Genomic DNA, 13422 nt, shown 5'->3' with positions numbered 1-13422 from the left:
CTGGAGAACTGGCAGATACCGGCAGATATCATGGCACTGGCAGATACCGGCAAAGTCAGACGCGGTGAGTGGCCCCGAGTGCAGCTCAGCTGTGGATCACAGCTGAGCATTGTGCTGCCATCCTCTCCCACATCCCCAAAAAATACCCCAAAACCCAAACTGTTGGAGTATCACACCCACCCTGCCAGCCCAGCTCCCGTGGCTTGGAGACGACCCCCCATGAGTAGGTTGGAAGCATCCACGCAAAAACCATCAGGATATCATCCCCGCTGCCCTGCGCCTCGTGCTTACCATAGCCAGCATGCCCTAGTGTGGACCAGCTGTGAAACCCCAAGTCCAGACCCTATGGGGTCTGCACTAAATGCAGCTTGGGAGATTTGGCTTTATGCAGCTTGTTGGAAACATTCAACCTTCCCACCTCCGTTTCCCAGTTATAGGAAGCAGTATGAGAGCTACTGCAACAGGCAGCTGAGTCAGACCAGTTTGATGTCCCATCTCCTCTTGCCACCGAATGTCCCAGAAGAAGGATCGCGTTGTAGCCGGCAGATACGGCAATTTGCGCCTCTACACATAGTGGCCCTTCAAGGCAGGTCCCATCCAAATGGGTCACCCCAGCGCTCGGGGGTTTTAAGTCCTTGAGGTTTTAAATCCTTCTTAACCCATGTAGTCCCAGGTGTTTATTCACAGTCTTCGAACCTGTATGAATGGCTAAGACCTCTTAGAATCTGAATACAGAGTTATTAATGGTACTAAATACAGAGTTATTAAAGTTAATTATTAATTAAGGCTGAACACTGCAAGAGCTATGTCCCGGCTTTGAAAAATACTTAAAACCCATGATGACTTGGAGCTTTGGTAAAATTTCTGGTGATGCAGGGAGGAAGTCTTCAGCTCTTTGCATCTTCTTGCCAGCACTGTAAAGAGCCTGTTGACGAGATTTAATGTGCCTGCTGCATCTTTTGCACTGCTGGTACAGAAAGAACTACAAAGCACATCTCCAGCGTTCATCAGTCCAGGTCTTACAAACCCAACACAGGTAGGGAGCCACAAACATGGTGATTTCCATTCCCTCCTAAAATGCTGCAAGAAATCCAATTGGACATTTCAAGGTATTAGCTGGAAATATTTAATTATAATTAATTATATTTAATTAGGTGTCCTGACACCGAAGCAGTGCCAGGGCTCAGCTGAGAGCCTTTGACCATGGCACAACGTGCCCTCCAAGCAGCCACGCTCCAGCAATCCCACTTGGACTGCCAGTAAACTACCTCCTGCAAAGAAAACACAAGGCAAGTGGTATCTTTGGGTGCAACAACATTGCAGACACAGCCTCATCTGCCCATTAGCACTATCCTCTGATGGACCAGGTGGTGATTCCTCATGGCAAACCAGTTGGTGTTAAGTATTGGTCAGCAGACAACAAGTCCCGACAAGAGTAATGGGGGTGAATACATCCCCAGCGCAACTGGGCTGGCACCGGTCATTTTAGGCTGGAAATAAATGTGGTCCTCGGAGGCTGGATTAGCACCCGGGGTCTCACCATTGATACCAGAACAAGAAGTTGTGTTGTTCCAAATCAAAGCAAGATTAATGCGTAATCCAGAGCACGGGCAGGGGGTGAAGCCACTTTAACTGGAGGGATTTGTCTGCTCAGAGCATCAACCTGAACAAGCTGGAGCCTGCATGGTGTAATTTAACAGTGTTTAACATTGTGGTTGACGTTCCTATAGCTACTAGAGGAAGCTTAGCAACCCTGGGCGCAGCTCCTGGGGCACAGGAGACAACTGAAGGAGAGCGCAGGGATGCGTCACCGTCACCCATGCCTTAACCCTTTGGACCCTACACGCTGTACTGATGCGGCACTGAAAGTAGATCCCATACAGAGTGTTTCTCCTGAAAACACGTGTATTCGGTGCTTTGTTAGTACCAGATTAACTGTTTTCTTTAAAAAAAAAATAATAGCAACAAGAATCTGCTTCTGTCACTGTTCAAGGGCTATGGCAGTGTCTCCCCACCAGCCATGGGCTCTGCTTGGGGCTGATTTAGGCTCCACCAAAGCCAGCAGGACTGTGCATGGGTCAAGTCAGCCCCACATCTCTCTGGATGACTTTGCCCAGAAAGACTCACCTCTCTACGCTGAGCACAGTTTCAGGGCTAACACCAACCATGCTCTTTTTCTTCTGTGTCCCCAGGTCCTCCCCACGCTTGGCTGACCAAGGCTGGCTTAGAAGGCTCTTCCCTCTCCCAAGAAAATGGGGACTGACAGTGAAAACCCAGTCCTGAGGAACATGCTCATCAGCTTCAACTTGCTTCTGCTGGGCGCCATTCTCAAGCCTTTTGAGTGCCGGCTGGAGGTGACAACAGAGCCGGCCGAGAGGCCGGCGGTGGATGAGGAGGGTGGCCTTGCCAACTGCAGCCCAGCCGTCAAAGAACAGCCCATGGTCTTCCACCACATCTACAACATCAACATCCCCCTGGACAGCTGCTGCTCGTCCATGTTCAAGTCTTCGGCCGAGGAGGTGAGTTCAGAAGACGACCGGCTGGCAGATTACGCAGAGCAGACCTCCGACAGCGAGAGCCAGGTCACCTTCACCCACAGGATAAACTTGCCCAAGCAGGCCTGCAAGTGCTCCACCTCCCTCCCGTCCCTGCAGGAGCTGCTGAGCAGGATTGAGATGCTGGAGAGGGAGGTCTCCATGCTCCGGGACCAATGCAACTCCAATTGCTGCCAAGAAAACGCAGCCACAGGTAGTAATGCCATCCTGTTAGCTCTTGCTGGGGACTGAGGGCTTGAGAGAAAGGCAGGAGAAATGAATGGAAAACTGGTGATGCCACTCAGGGTGGCAACGGAGGAAAACCTATGTTCACCCATGATGTGGCTGTGGCTTTAGGGGAAAAGCTTGGCTTAGGTCTCCCAAGGCAGGAAAACCCCCGGGGAGGGATTTGGTCACTTGAGCCCCCCCACCCCGCTCGCTGCAGAAACCCTGTAACCGCCAGAGCTAAAGCCCTGTTACAAATAAAATCAGCGCTGGTAAGGTGTGAGCAGGGTGATCTCCCAACCTTCCAGTCCTTGCAACGCTGTTAGAGATCTGCCACTGCTCGTGGGACAGGGAGGAGAGACGTAGCTGCTGCTCTCCTAAGCTGTCCCTGGGCTGAAGGCAGCACCACGGGAGCCAGCGATAAACCCCTTCATCTTCTCTGCAGGAGGAGTGAATACGTATGAAAAGTTGAGTCTAAAAAAAAAAAAAAAAAGAATAAAAAAATACAGGGAATAACTTCTGTTGCCATGAAAGATGCAAACAAAACCTCTAACAAAGGCACGAAGCCACCAACAGGATACTTCATCCAAATAACAACATGTGCAGTTTGTGAAGCTCTCCAAGAGCCCCCATGAGGGTTACCCCATCAAAGACGGCCCCTCGTTTCACCGCGGCCGTTCCTCAGAGCCAGGGAAGCAGCACCCAGTTGAAACAAGATGGGTTAAGGAAGGTTTGGGCTAGAGGCTGCATTTCAACAGCGCAGGAGCTAGCACACTGATGGTTTTCCTCACGTCTCGGGGAGGTTGGTAAGAGGGGCTGTTCCGAAGGGCATCCATCCCTCGCACAGCCCCTCCCTGCTCGGGGCTCTGACGCACTGGGGGTCCTCGCTGGAAAAAGCCACCAAGTGAGGAGAGCCATGCAGGGGGTCTTACCAGGGGAAAACTGCTTTTCAGGCCAAGAACGGCAACAGGGAGCAAGAAAAATTAAAAGCAACCCTTTTCTCCCTAATGCCCACTGCTTTTTTTTAAGTTTTGCAGCTATTAGTGTGACTTTTCTGGTGGTACCCCAATTCCCCTATGTTGAGGACACATTAAAACGAAATGGGAATGACCCACACTCAGGTCAACAGAGTTGGACCAAGGGTGTGTGGGTTGGGGAGGGAGAAACCAGGACGGCACACGCAGCACAGGCTGACATCTCCCGCGCAGCCAGTGGAAGTCAGTGTGTTTCCAGCCGTGGGCTCAGCCCGCATCCCCACGCCGATGCGACAGTCATAATCTGCGTTAAAAAAAAGACAAAACGGAAAACACCCGCACATGCCTCCAGTGTGTGCAAAGAAAGGGTTAAAATCCTGCAGGAAAAGCAATGGGAAAAACCTATTTTAAAGGAATTAATTTGAAACTCTGATGGGCCTATTTGGGTTACTTGCAACATACGCAGACAGTCCCATTAAACATTCATCGCTTGGTGGAGTCTCCACTCTGATCGCAGATGCGCTGAGCTAAAACTGGAGTAATTTCATATATTTTTACCAGAGTTGCTTTCAGTTCACTGCACTGCAGAGGAGATGGGGATCCCTACCCCACCACCTGAGGCATTTCCCCAGGGAAAGCTGCTCCCTTCCAGCACACTTACAAGCATCCTCTCTCCTCTTTTGATAACTTAACTAGAGGCTGAGATCTGAAGAGAACCTGATCACCATTCCCAGTATTCGCAGTTTAGATCGGAAGCATCCTGCAAAGTAATCCAAATGGGTCTGTCTGGTACAGCATGTAATTGAACCCCTTTTACATGAGCGTCTGCTGCACCCGCCATAGGAAGAGCTGCTCAGGTAGCTCAGCTATGATGGAAAACTTGGCTGGGGGGCGGAAAGTCCTGAGGCTTAGGGTCTTCGTGGTGCAGAGGTTTCCCAAGGGTTGGAGGAGGCACATAAAGGGTTTCTGTTCTTCCTCAGTTCACACGAGGAAGAAAAGCAGTGAAAATTAGCAAGGAAAAATTATCCTTGGGTAAACCCCAAGCTGGAGCAATGGGTCCATGTTGAGGGGCAAAAGAGGGGAGTGTTGGCAATGTCAGAGTAACTGGTGCCTTCGCCCCCATGCATCCCTCCTCACCCCAGAGCATCCCGTGCAAGGCTGCCGGGTAAAGGGGGGATGTTAGAGGTGGCGGCCACTGTGGCAGTGTGCTTTCCCCGCTTTTCCACAACCCCAGGACACCCAAACCTCTGATACTTTGTGCAAAGCCAACAGCTCCGTCTTAATCAGGCTCACCGGGATAGGGATGAAGATGATGTCTTTGGGTACATACCTGCTCCTTGCAGAAAAGTGAGTGAGCAGACCAGGATCTCTCACCTGTAAAAAGGAAAAGCAGGTACAGAGGGGACAACAGGAGCCCATTAAAGTTACGGCTGGTGCAGAAGGCTTGGCCAGGGAAGGCTTTTTCACAGTAAGAGGTCTAGGGAGGTTCACATCAACTGAGCCCTGAGCTGAAGAGAAACCAAAGAGACCACTTACACCCCAACAAGGCTGATGGCACCCATAGCTATGGAGGCCAGAGCTCCCGAGGAACAGACAAACTCCTGGGGACCCACTCAAGCCCCACCATGAGCCCATATCACCAATTCTGCCCCTGTCAGCCCTAAAGCCACCAGCTCCCCAGAGCTGGGAGTGCTCAACCAGAGGGAGGACCATCCCCTCCTTGCCCCACATCTTGCCCCCCTTCCCCACAACCCATCAACGGGCTGACCCAGGGCCAACGCTGCCCCTTTTCCACCTCCCACCCAGTGGGCTCTGACCCTCAGTCCCGCGTCTTTGCAGGGCAGCTGGATTACACCCCGCAGTGCAGTGGCCACGGGAACTTCAGCCTGGAGTCGTGCAGCTGCGTGTGCATGGAAGGTTGGGCGGGCAGCAACTGCTCCGAGCCCCGCTGCCCCCGGGGCTGCTCCAGCCGCGGCGTCTGCCTGGAGGGCCAGTGCATCTGCGACAATGACTATGGGGGCGAGGACTGCTCCCAGCTCCGCTGTCCTGCCGGCTGCGGCTCCCGCGGCCTCTGCGTGGACGGCGAGTGCGTCTGTGAGGAGGGTTTCACCGGGGAGGATTGCTCCCAGCTGCGGTGCCCCCGCGACTGCTCGGGGAAGGGTCACTGCGCCAACGGCACGTGCATCTGCCGGGAGGGCTACGCTGGGGAAGACTGCGGGTGGCTGCACTGCCCCAACGCCTGCAGCGGCCGTGGAGTCTGCCAGGATGGTCTCTGCATCTGCGAGGAAGGCTATGAAGGGCAGGACTGCTCGGCAGGTAGCGGGGGGCATGCACGGGGAGAGAGAGACCCTAACTTATGAGTAAGGTCTTCAAGGTGCCCAGAGCCCCATAGGAGTACCACGAAGCCGGGGAGAAACCCATACCTGGCAAAGCATGTCACATAGGACCTACTCAGGCCCCGCAGTTTGACTGCCTCCCTGTTGTCCCTGTCTCCAGAGATGCCACGGGCAAAATTTTGGGAGGCGACCAAAAGACAAGCAAGGTTCATCCCAGCATCAGTGGTAATCCCTTGGTGCAACAGCAGCTGCAGTCAGATTCTCCCGAGTCTTCACCTTGCTATAGCATTTAATAAAACCACAGATAGCCTGTAACCCCCAACCCAAAGCACATACCCGTGTCCCACCAGCAGACCCACGCACCCTTTCCCACAGCCGGGCGGGAGGATAAGACACGCGCACCCTGACACTCTCCTTACCTCTGCCCTTCCCATCAGTGGCTCCTCCCGAAAACCTGCGAGTGACGGGGATCAGCGACAGCTCCATCGAGCTGGCGTGGGACAGCCCGGGGGCAGCCACCGAGTACGTCATCTCGTACCAGCCGGCGGGGCTGGGGGGCACCCAGCTCCAGCAGCGGGTGCCCGGAGACTGGAGCAGCATCACCATCACAGAGCTGGAGCCGGGCATTGCCTACAACATCAGCATCTACGCAGTCATCAGCGACATCTTGAGCATCCCTGTAACCTCCAAGGTGATGACCAGTAAGTATCCTACTGCACTTGTCGCTTGGTACCCAGATAAGCAGAGGTGATGCTCAAGCTGGCTCACATTTTCCATAAAAGCCTTGTAGCAGCAGAAAATGGAGCCTTCAAAAAAAAAAAAAATGTCAAGGATATTTTTATCCCCATGTATGTGTGTATGTGGATATAGGAAAGGGGGAAATGCATCCACTCTCTGCATAAAGACTCAGTCTGGATGAAAACCCAAATGACTGAAAATCGGAGAAACTGTCAGTCTTTGACTGAAGCCCCCAGAATATGGCCCAAAATATCTTACACTTTTTTCCTCATAGAAAATATTGCGATATATCACAGAAGTCACAGGTTCTCCTCCCACTCCTGGATGGGTTCCCCGTGATGAATCCCAATGACATGGGCGATAGCACAGCAAGAGGGGATGCTGCTATGCATCAGGAGATACGTAGCCCTGACCGGGACCATGATGCACAGAGGCAAATGAGAGTATCAAGCTGTAATGGCAAACTCCTGAAAGGATCCTCAGAAACCAAAGATACTGAGGGCAGGGGGAAATCATAAACTATCCAGACACCCCTTTTGCAACCCCATCACCCTGTTTGCATGGTGCAGTTAGGTGCAATGCAAAGGGATGCTGTGGTGTCCAGCTGCCCAGAGCTGGGACAAAGGGGCAATGACTCCGCTAACAAAGCTAACAAAGCTACCAAAAGGGTCCCATTTTCATTGTCCAGGTAATGCAATAGCGGCAGGGAACAGGGTGGGGGTGGGTGGCACCCGCACACCCATCCTGCTCTGCTCACCACCCCCTGCTCCCTTCCAGACCTCGCCACACCGCAGGGGCTGAAGTTCAAGACCATCACAGAGACAACGGTGGAGGTGCAGTGGGAGCCCTTCTCCTTCCCCTTCGACGGCTGGGAGATCAGCTTCATCCCCAAGGTACCACCGCCACACGCACGGCATCCCAGGTTGCGTCTGGTCATGTTAAAAACACTGAGCAAACAGATCCTAAATTAGCTTCCAATGACCCTCCCCCCCAAAAAACCCCGACCTCTGTTTGTAATTTGTGTGCTTCATATCAGACAACCCCAAACACCTCAACCTCAAATTGCCGGCTTGCCTTTCCCCAGCAGTCTTTGGTGTTGAGACATACATGTCCTCAAAGAAATTCCCCAATAAAATCAAGAGACGAACACAGAAATAAGTAAACCTTCCAGCCTCGCTGCCTCTTGCTGTCACCCCCTCTTTTTCCCTTCCATCTCCTTCACTGTGACCCTTCCTCCTCTTCCTCGCCCCTTCTCTCTGCATGCTAAGCTACCAAAGCAGCCCGGATCGAACCGAGCAGTGCCGGCTCTCTTCAGCACCCCTGAGTCACATGCACAGCTAATTGCTGCCACAGAATTTTAATCGCAGTGATGAACAGGTAGAATTTGTGCCAGAAAAGATGAAAGGATGAAAATGTTGCCCTAAATATCGCATATTTTCTGTGCGTGGCAACAAAAATTGTACATCAAGTATTTCATCTATATTCATAATTTCTACACCATTTAGCCGTAAGTATAGCTTCAATTGTATATGGAGCCTCTTTACAAGAGCTTTCAAGCCCCGGCAGTAAAAGAAATGCTGATTAAGGGCTCAATTATGCCATTTTCACTTGTACAAAACCCCCGCTGGAGTCAAAGGCAGCTCTGGGCAGTGGAGAACTGCAGAACTTGGCCCCAAAGTTTAAAATGCTCCTAACTGTAAGGTATCATTACACAGCACGAAGCAAGAGCCCGATGGCTTAAACGACTCATTCCCTCACTTCCAGAAAGGCTGGAAGGATCTGGGTACAACTTTGGGTACGTCCACACACAAATTGTGTCGGAAGACGAAGTTCAGGTACTGCAGGTATAAACCCCAGGGTAATTTTCATTCACCGTCAGGATAAAAGCTGAAATGATAAGGCAATGTCAGGGAAGAGCTTTTGGTAGCAAAAAATAGCTATCTTTCAAACATTTCATGGATACTTGGGAATTAAGCTCAACAGCATCCCCCTGAAGCAGATAAATGGGGATACATCCATTTTAGGGTGGGGAATTGCCGGGATAGAAGCAAACTTCTCCCCACAGGGTCATCACCGATAGGTTTTTCTCACCAACAAATACAAACTGTTGGCCCCATTTCTGTTTTTAAGCTTAAAACTTCAAACTGTGCAGAAATATTTCAGGATTTAAAGGAAGAGATAAAGTGCAAAAGGACGGCTGTTCCTGGATGCATGTTTTTGGGGTGGGGAAGGGATGTAGATCGCAGGGCTTTGATGTTCTCACATCCATTGGTCAAGCGCCCAGTCCTGCGCCACAAAGACACAGTCGTGCTCCTTCCTGCCCATCCGCTGTCGAAATTGGACTCTCTCAATTCTCCATCACCAGCTTTTCTCCTAAAACAAAGCAGAGGGTGCTGTCTCCTTCACTGCCTCGAAGCCACGCTCGCTTGGGCAGACGCTAAACCATTGCCACACCCCAAATAAAACCAAAACCTAGTCCAAGAAGCCTCAACGTGAAAAAAACAGAGTTATAACAGCAGCATCGTAAATAACCTCAATGAGCAAAATCGAGCTTGCTCTGTCTTCCTGAAAATCGGGCGAGAGGATGCTAATTTGGTCCTCGGCATCCCCGCGAGGATGCTCGCAGCCTCCCGCAGAGCAATCCTCCTTCCAGTATCCCCGGAATGCTCTTGTCCCCCAAAAGCGTGGTCAGGTGGGGATTGCCCGTCTGCTGCACGTGCTGGGAGGAGGGGGGAAAGATGAAGCAAAGACAGGTTTAGAAAAGAAAATTAGGAAAGGTAAGTTGGCAATTTATGGCTAAAATGAAAGATTTCCTGTTTAATGAGAAAAGAGACGAATATGAATTGAGAGCTATGTGCAAAGATTTGTTTAGCGTGTTATTAGTGAAGACAGCGGCAAGAAAAGATCCTTTGTCCAAACACTGGCAGGAAAGGTGACATTTGCAGTTGCTTAAAGCCTTACAGCTTTTCAGAGCAAAACCACGAAGTATAATGAGTTTAACAAAGACACTTGAAAAGCAAGGGATGGCAAAATAAAGATCTTACCGTTTCGTACCTATGTATGAACAAGAGAAGGCTCCTGGCACCTGAATAGCAGGGAAAAGGAGTCCAGCCCAGGCTTTGGTTTTATTATCTTTTCTCTTGCGGAGAACAGCAGACACACAGATGGCAAAATACAGAAGTGGAAGGGGGGAAAAGAAGGCATGGGGGAGGATTTCTCAGCCCAGTAACGTGGGTGGTCCACACTTGGTGGGTGACTTCACCCTGGGTTTCTGCACCTCTGTGGTGGGATGTGCCAGGGCGAGGATGCGATTTGGGGGTGCAAGGCTGGGCGTGGAAGGATGCAATGTGGGGGCACCTCCCCTCCATGCATCAGTCCCCCAAAACACCTTTTTCTGTGGTCTTTTTAATGGTTATTTCTGCTCCCCGACAGAACAACGAGGGCGGCGTGATCGCCCAGCTCCCCAGCACCGTCACCACCTTCAACCAGACGGGGCTGAAGCCAGGGGAAGAGTACACTGTCACCGTGGTGGCCCTGAAGGAACAAGCCAGGAGCCCCCCCACCTCCGACAGCGTCTCAACCCGTGAGTGAGCCCCACCCCGGGCAGCACGACAGCGCCCAGGACTTGGTCCCCAAAATAAGGTCCCATCAGCAAGAGCAGCCTGGCACTGCACAGGCAGGGATAAAACTAGCACCACCCAACTGCCCAAGCTACAGGTGCATCGCAGCAACAGCTTCTTCATGCAGTATTTTGTCCCTCTCCCTCCCGAATTGCTGCGAGCGTAGAAACCGTGGCGAGGTTAATGGGGTTGGGAGTGAAGGCTCAGGTCCGCTTTTATTATATAGCTGGATAAACTCCTCTTCTCTGCTAATCTCACATTTCAGAGGATGGATGCCCCCAGGAAACATCTCTATAAATGCATTGCCTACTCATATATAAGATTAAAACTCCCACCTGCTTTTGTGCCACTAAATGCCCTCTACTCCCACCAATTCAGCCAAATCAGGCAGCAGGGCAGGGAGCCAGGAGCAACGGCGCATCCTCTCCTAACCCATTTCTTTAGCCGGTCACTGGTCCATCCCGTAGGCTAGAGGAAATTCAACTGGGTCTTCTCCTTGCCGAAGGAGACGCGGTGATGGGCCGAGCTCATTGGGGAGAAGAGGCTCTCTGTGCCAGATCTGCTGCAGTCTGCCTTGGCAGCCAGGCAGACGTCTACCTCCATCCAAGCTGTTGCAAACGGACACAGCATTTAAATAGCTGCCGGAAGATTATAACGAGGTGATGCTCTCTCCAGGCTGCTAATTTGAGACAATGGTGAGAGCGAAGGGAGGGTCCCTCCACCAGCAGCAGCTTGCTGCAGGTCTGAGTTTCCTTGGCACAGTCCTCTCCTCCTGCTTTTCCTCCATGCTCAGCTTGACGTAGCTTAACAGAGACATCTCCTGGTCAAGCCCAAATCTTCCTTTCCCCAGCAAGTCGGCAAAAATAAAAGAGAGGTTGGTACTTCAAACTCAGTGGGTGACCTTTGCAGGGGAGCACAGCTGGACTGGTGGGCTCCCAGATCTCCATTCTGTGAAGGCGTCCCCATGCTGGCCCGTCTGCCCTCCTCTGCGACACCCCCGTAGCTTTGCCCCCATCATCCTCGTTCTGCCTCAACACCTTGTGCTGGGATGGAGCAGTAAAGGCATGGTTTCATGTTGCACAGCTAAGTGGCACTTGACACTCCCCAGCACCATCTGGATGACTGGACAACTTGAAGCGGTTGGAGCTTCAGGGTTTGGATGTGCACAACCTGGTCCTGACCAAGTTGGACACCCAGCTCCTACCCTCAACACCCTGCTTCCCAGCTGCCCTCTCTTCTCCCCAGACCTCACCCTACTGCTCCCAGTCCCCCCAACATGTCTTCTCTAACCCTCCCTGGTCCTTCCCATCCCTGCCCATGCACATCTCCCCCAGGACTTCCCACCCTGGGGTGCAGCCTTCAGCGCATCCCTATTGTCATTTTCTAATATATACAGTACATTAGATGTACTTGCATAAGGTACAGCCTGAATTACAACACCAGCATGGTTTTTTCCCCACCTTGTGACCATGTAAGTGACAAAAGGGGCTGCCCAGCAGGCTCCGTGTATCAACGCTGCCATGGCACAGGAGCAACGGCCAGGCTTGGCCCATCCATCCACCTGTGCAGCGGTTAGGTCCTGCTGGACTCAAAGCATCCTTCACCCAGGCTTGAACCCATGATTTCCAGAAGCTAAGTGTTGGGGGATATGGAGGAGGAAAGGGTCCAAATTCTCTGCAAAAGAAAGCAGAAATGTCCAAAAGAGTCTCCCAGTAGATCCCCAGTATGAATTTAGCTAAAACTCCTTTATCTGAGAGGGTTTGGTGGACACCCACTGTAGCCCCACACCCTGCTAGTTACGAAGACTCACCAGAGCAGTCGCATTTTCTCCTCTCTCCCCATCACCAACACGTCAACAGCTTTATGAGCTGATCTCCCAGCTTAAGTACAAAAACCAGAAGCTGGCACCGAAGCAGGAACATTTCTAGAGACGTTCCTCAGTTCTCAATGCTTGGATCAGTCCTTGGCCCCACATTATTTAACACATTGTCAACGCCTTTCAAAAGACATAATATCATTGCTGATAAATTTTGCCAGTGACGGAAAGGCTCAGAAAAGTGTAAATTGAGTGGAAGGAGATCATCGATAAAAGCAATTTGAATGGCTCAAAGAGCTGGGCACAAAGGAAAGCTACATGTTTTTCAATGCATCGCGAAGTAGGAGCAGTTATCTAGGAGCAAAGAAAGTGGACCGCAGTTAGACCTAGGAGGTTTTATCCTGGGATATGCCACCTGAAAAAGCCAGGGAGGAATTGTTGCCAATAATCAGCTCGAGAGAAAAGCATGACTTGTATTATAGCTGTAATGGGCATTGATGGGAGAGCCGCTGGGTTCTGCTCTGGTGTCCACAGCTAGGGAGAGACATCGGTGAGGCGGAGAGGGTTCAGAAAAGAGCCGGGAGATTGGGACAAGGGACTGGGAACCCACCAGGACCAAACCCCCTGAGTACCTTGGGGCAGGGGGTCATGTCTCTTGCCCATGCCACCTCTCTGCCTTGTCCCCAGCTGCTAATGCAGACCACTCTGAAGGCTGGGTTGAAGCATCCCTGAAGCTTGGTGTCCCCAAAGCTGCCAACTTTCCCCATCCAACTCTCCCAAAATAACAGGTGCCCGTTTCCCCCCCTCCTCTGCAGTCATCGATGGCCCGACGCAGATCCTGGTGCGGGACGTCTCTGACACGGTGGCCTTCGTGGAGTGGACGCCGCCGCGTGCCAAGGTGGACGCCATCCTGCTGAAGTACGGGCTGGCGGACGGGGAGGGGGGGAGGACCACCTTCCGCCTGCAGCCCCCCCTCAGCCAGTACTCCCTGCAGGCCCTGCGCCCCGGCGCCCGCTACCGCCTCGCCGTCAGCGCCCTCCGGGGTGCCAACGAGAGCCAACCGGCCCTCGCCCAGTTCACCACAGGTAGCTAGCTGGCTTTGCTGGGAGAACCGGCATGAATTTTTAAGCCTCCAGCAAGCACGGGCAGATGGCTTGCTGCAGTCTGCAGATGGGCTGT

General features: G+C 52.1%; 1 protein-coding gene across 1 annotated transcript in view; it reads left to right on the top strand.

The window, feature by feature from the left end:
- Window positions 1–2252: 2252 nt before the first annotated feature.
- The window catches only part of TNR (tenascin R), a 28690-nt gene continuing 17520 nt past the window's right edge, over window positions 2253–13422 (top strand). Inside the window, exons 1-6 of the mRNA XM_059821884.1 lie at window positions 2253–2748; window positions 5573–6049; window positions 6507–6770; window positions 7585–7700; window positions 10240–10390; window positions 13059–13328. Coding sequence (XP_059677867.1) covers window positions 2253–2748; window positions 5573–6049; window positions 6507–6770; window positions 7585–7700; window positions 10240–10390; window positions 13059–13328 — 1774 coding nt within the window. The remainder of the gene's footprint in view (window positions 2749–5572; window positions 6050–6506; window positions 6771–7584; window positions 7701–10239; window positions 10391–13058; window positions 13329–13422) is intronic.

The sequence above is a fragment of the Gavia stellata genome, chromosome 10 (genome assembly GCF_030936135.1).
Source record: "Gavia stellata isolate bGavSte3 chromosome 10, bGavSte3.hap2, whole genome shotgun sequence".
Classification (NCBI taxonomy): domain Eukaryota; kingdom Metazoa; phylum Chordata; class Aves; order Gaviiformes; family Gaviidae; genus Gavia; species Gavia stellata.
The sequence above is the reverse complement of the archived record's forward strand: the minus strand, read 5'-3'. Positions and strand labels throughout refer to the sequence as shown.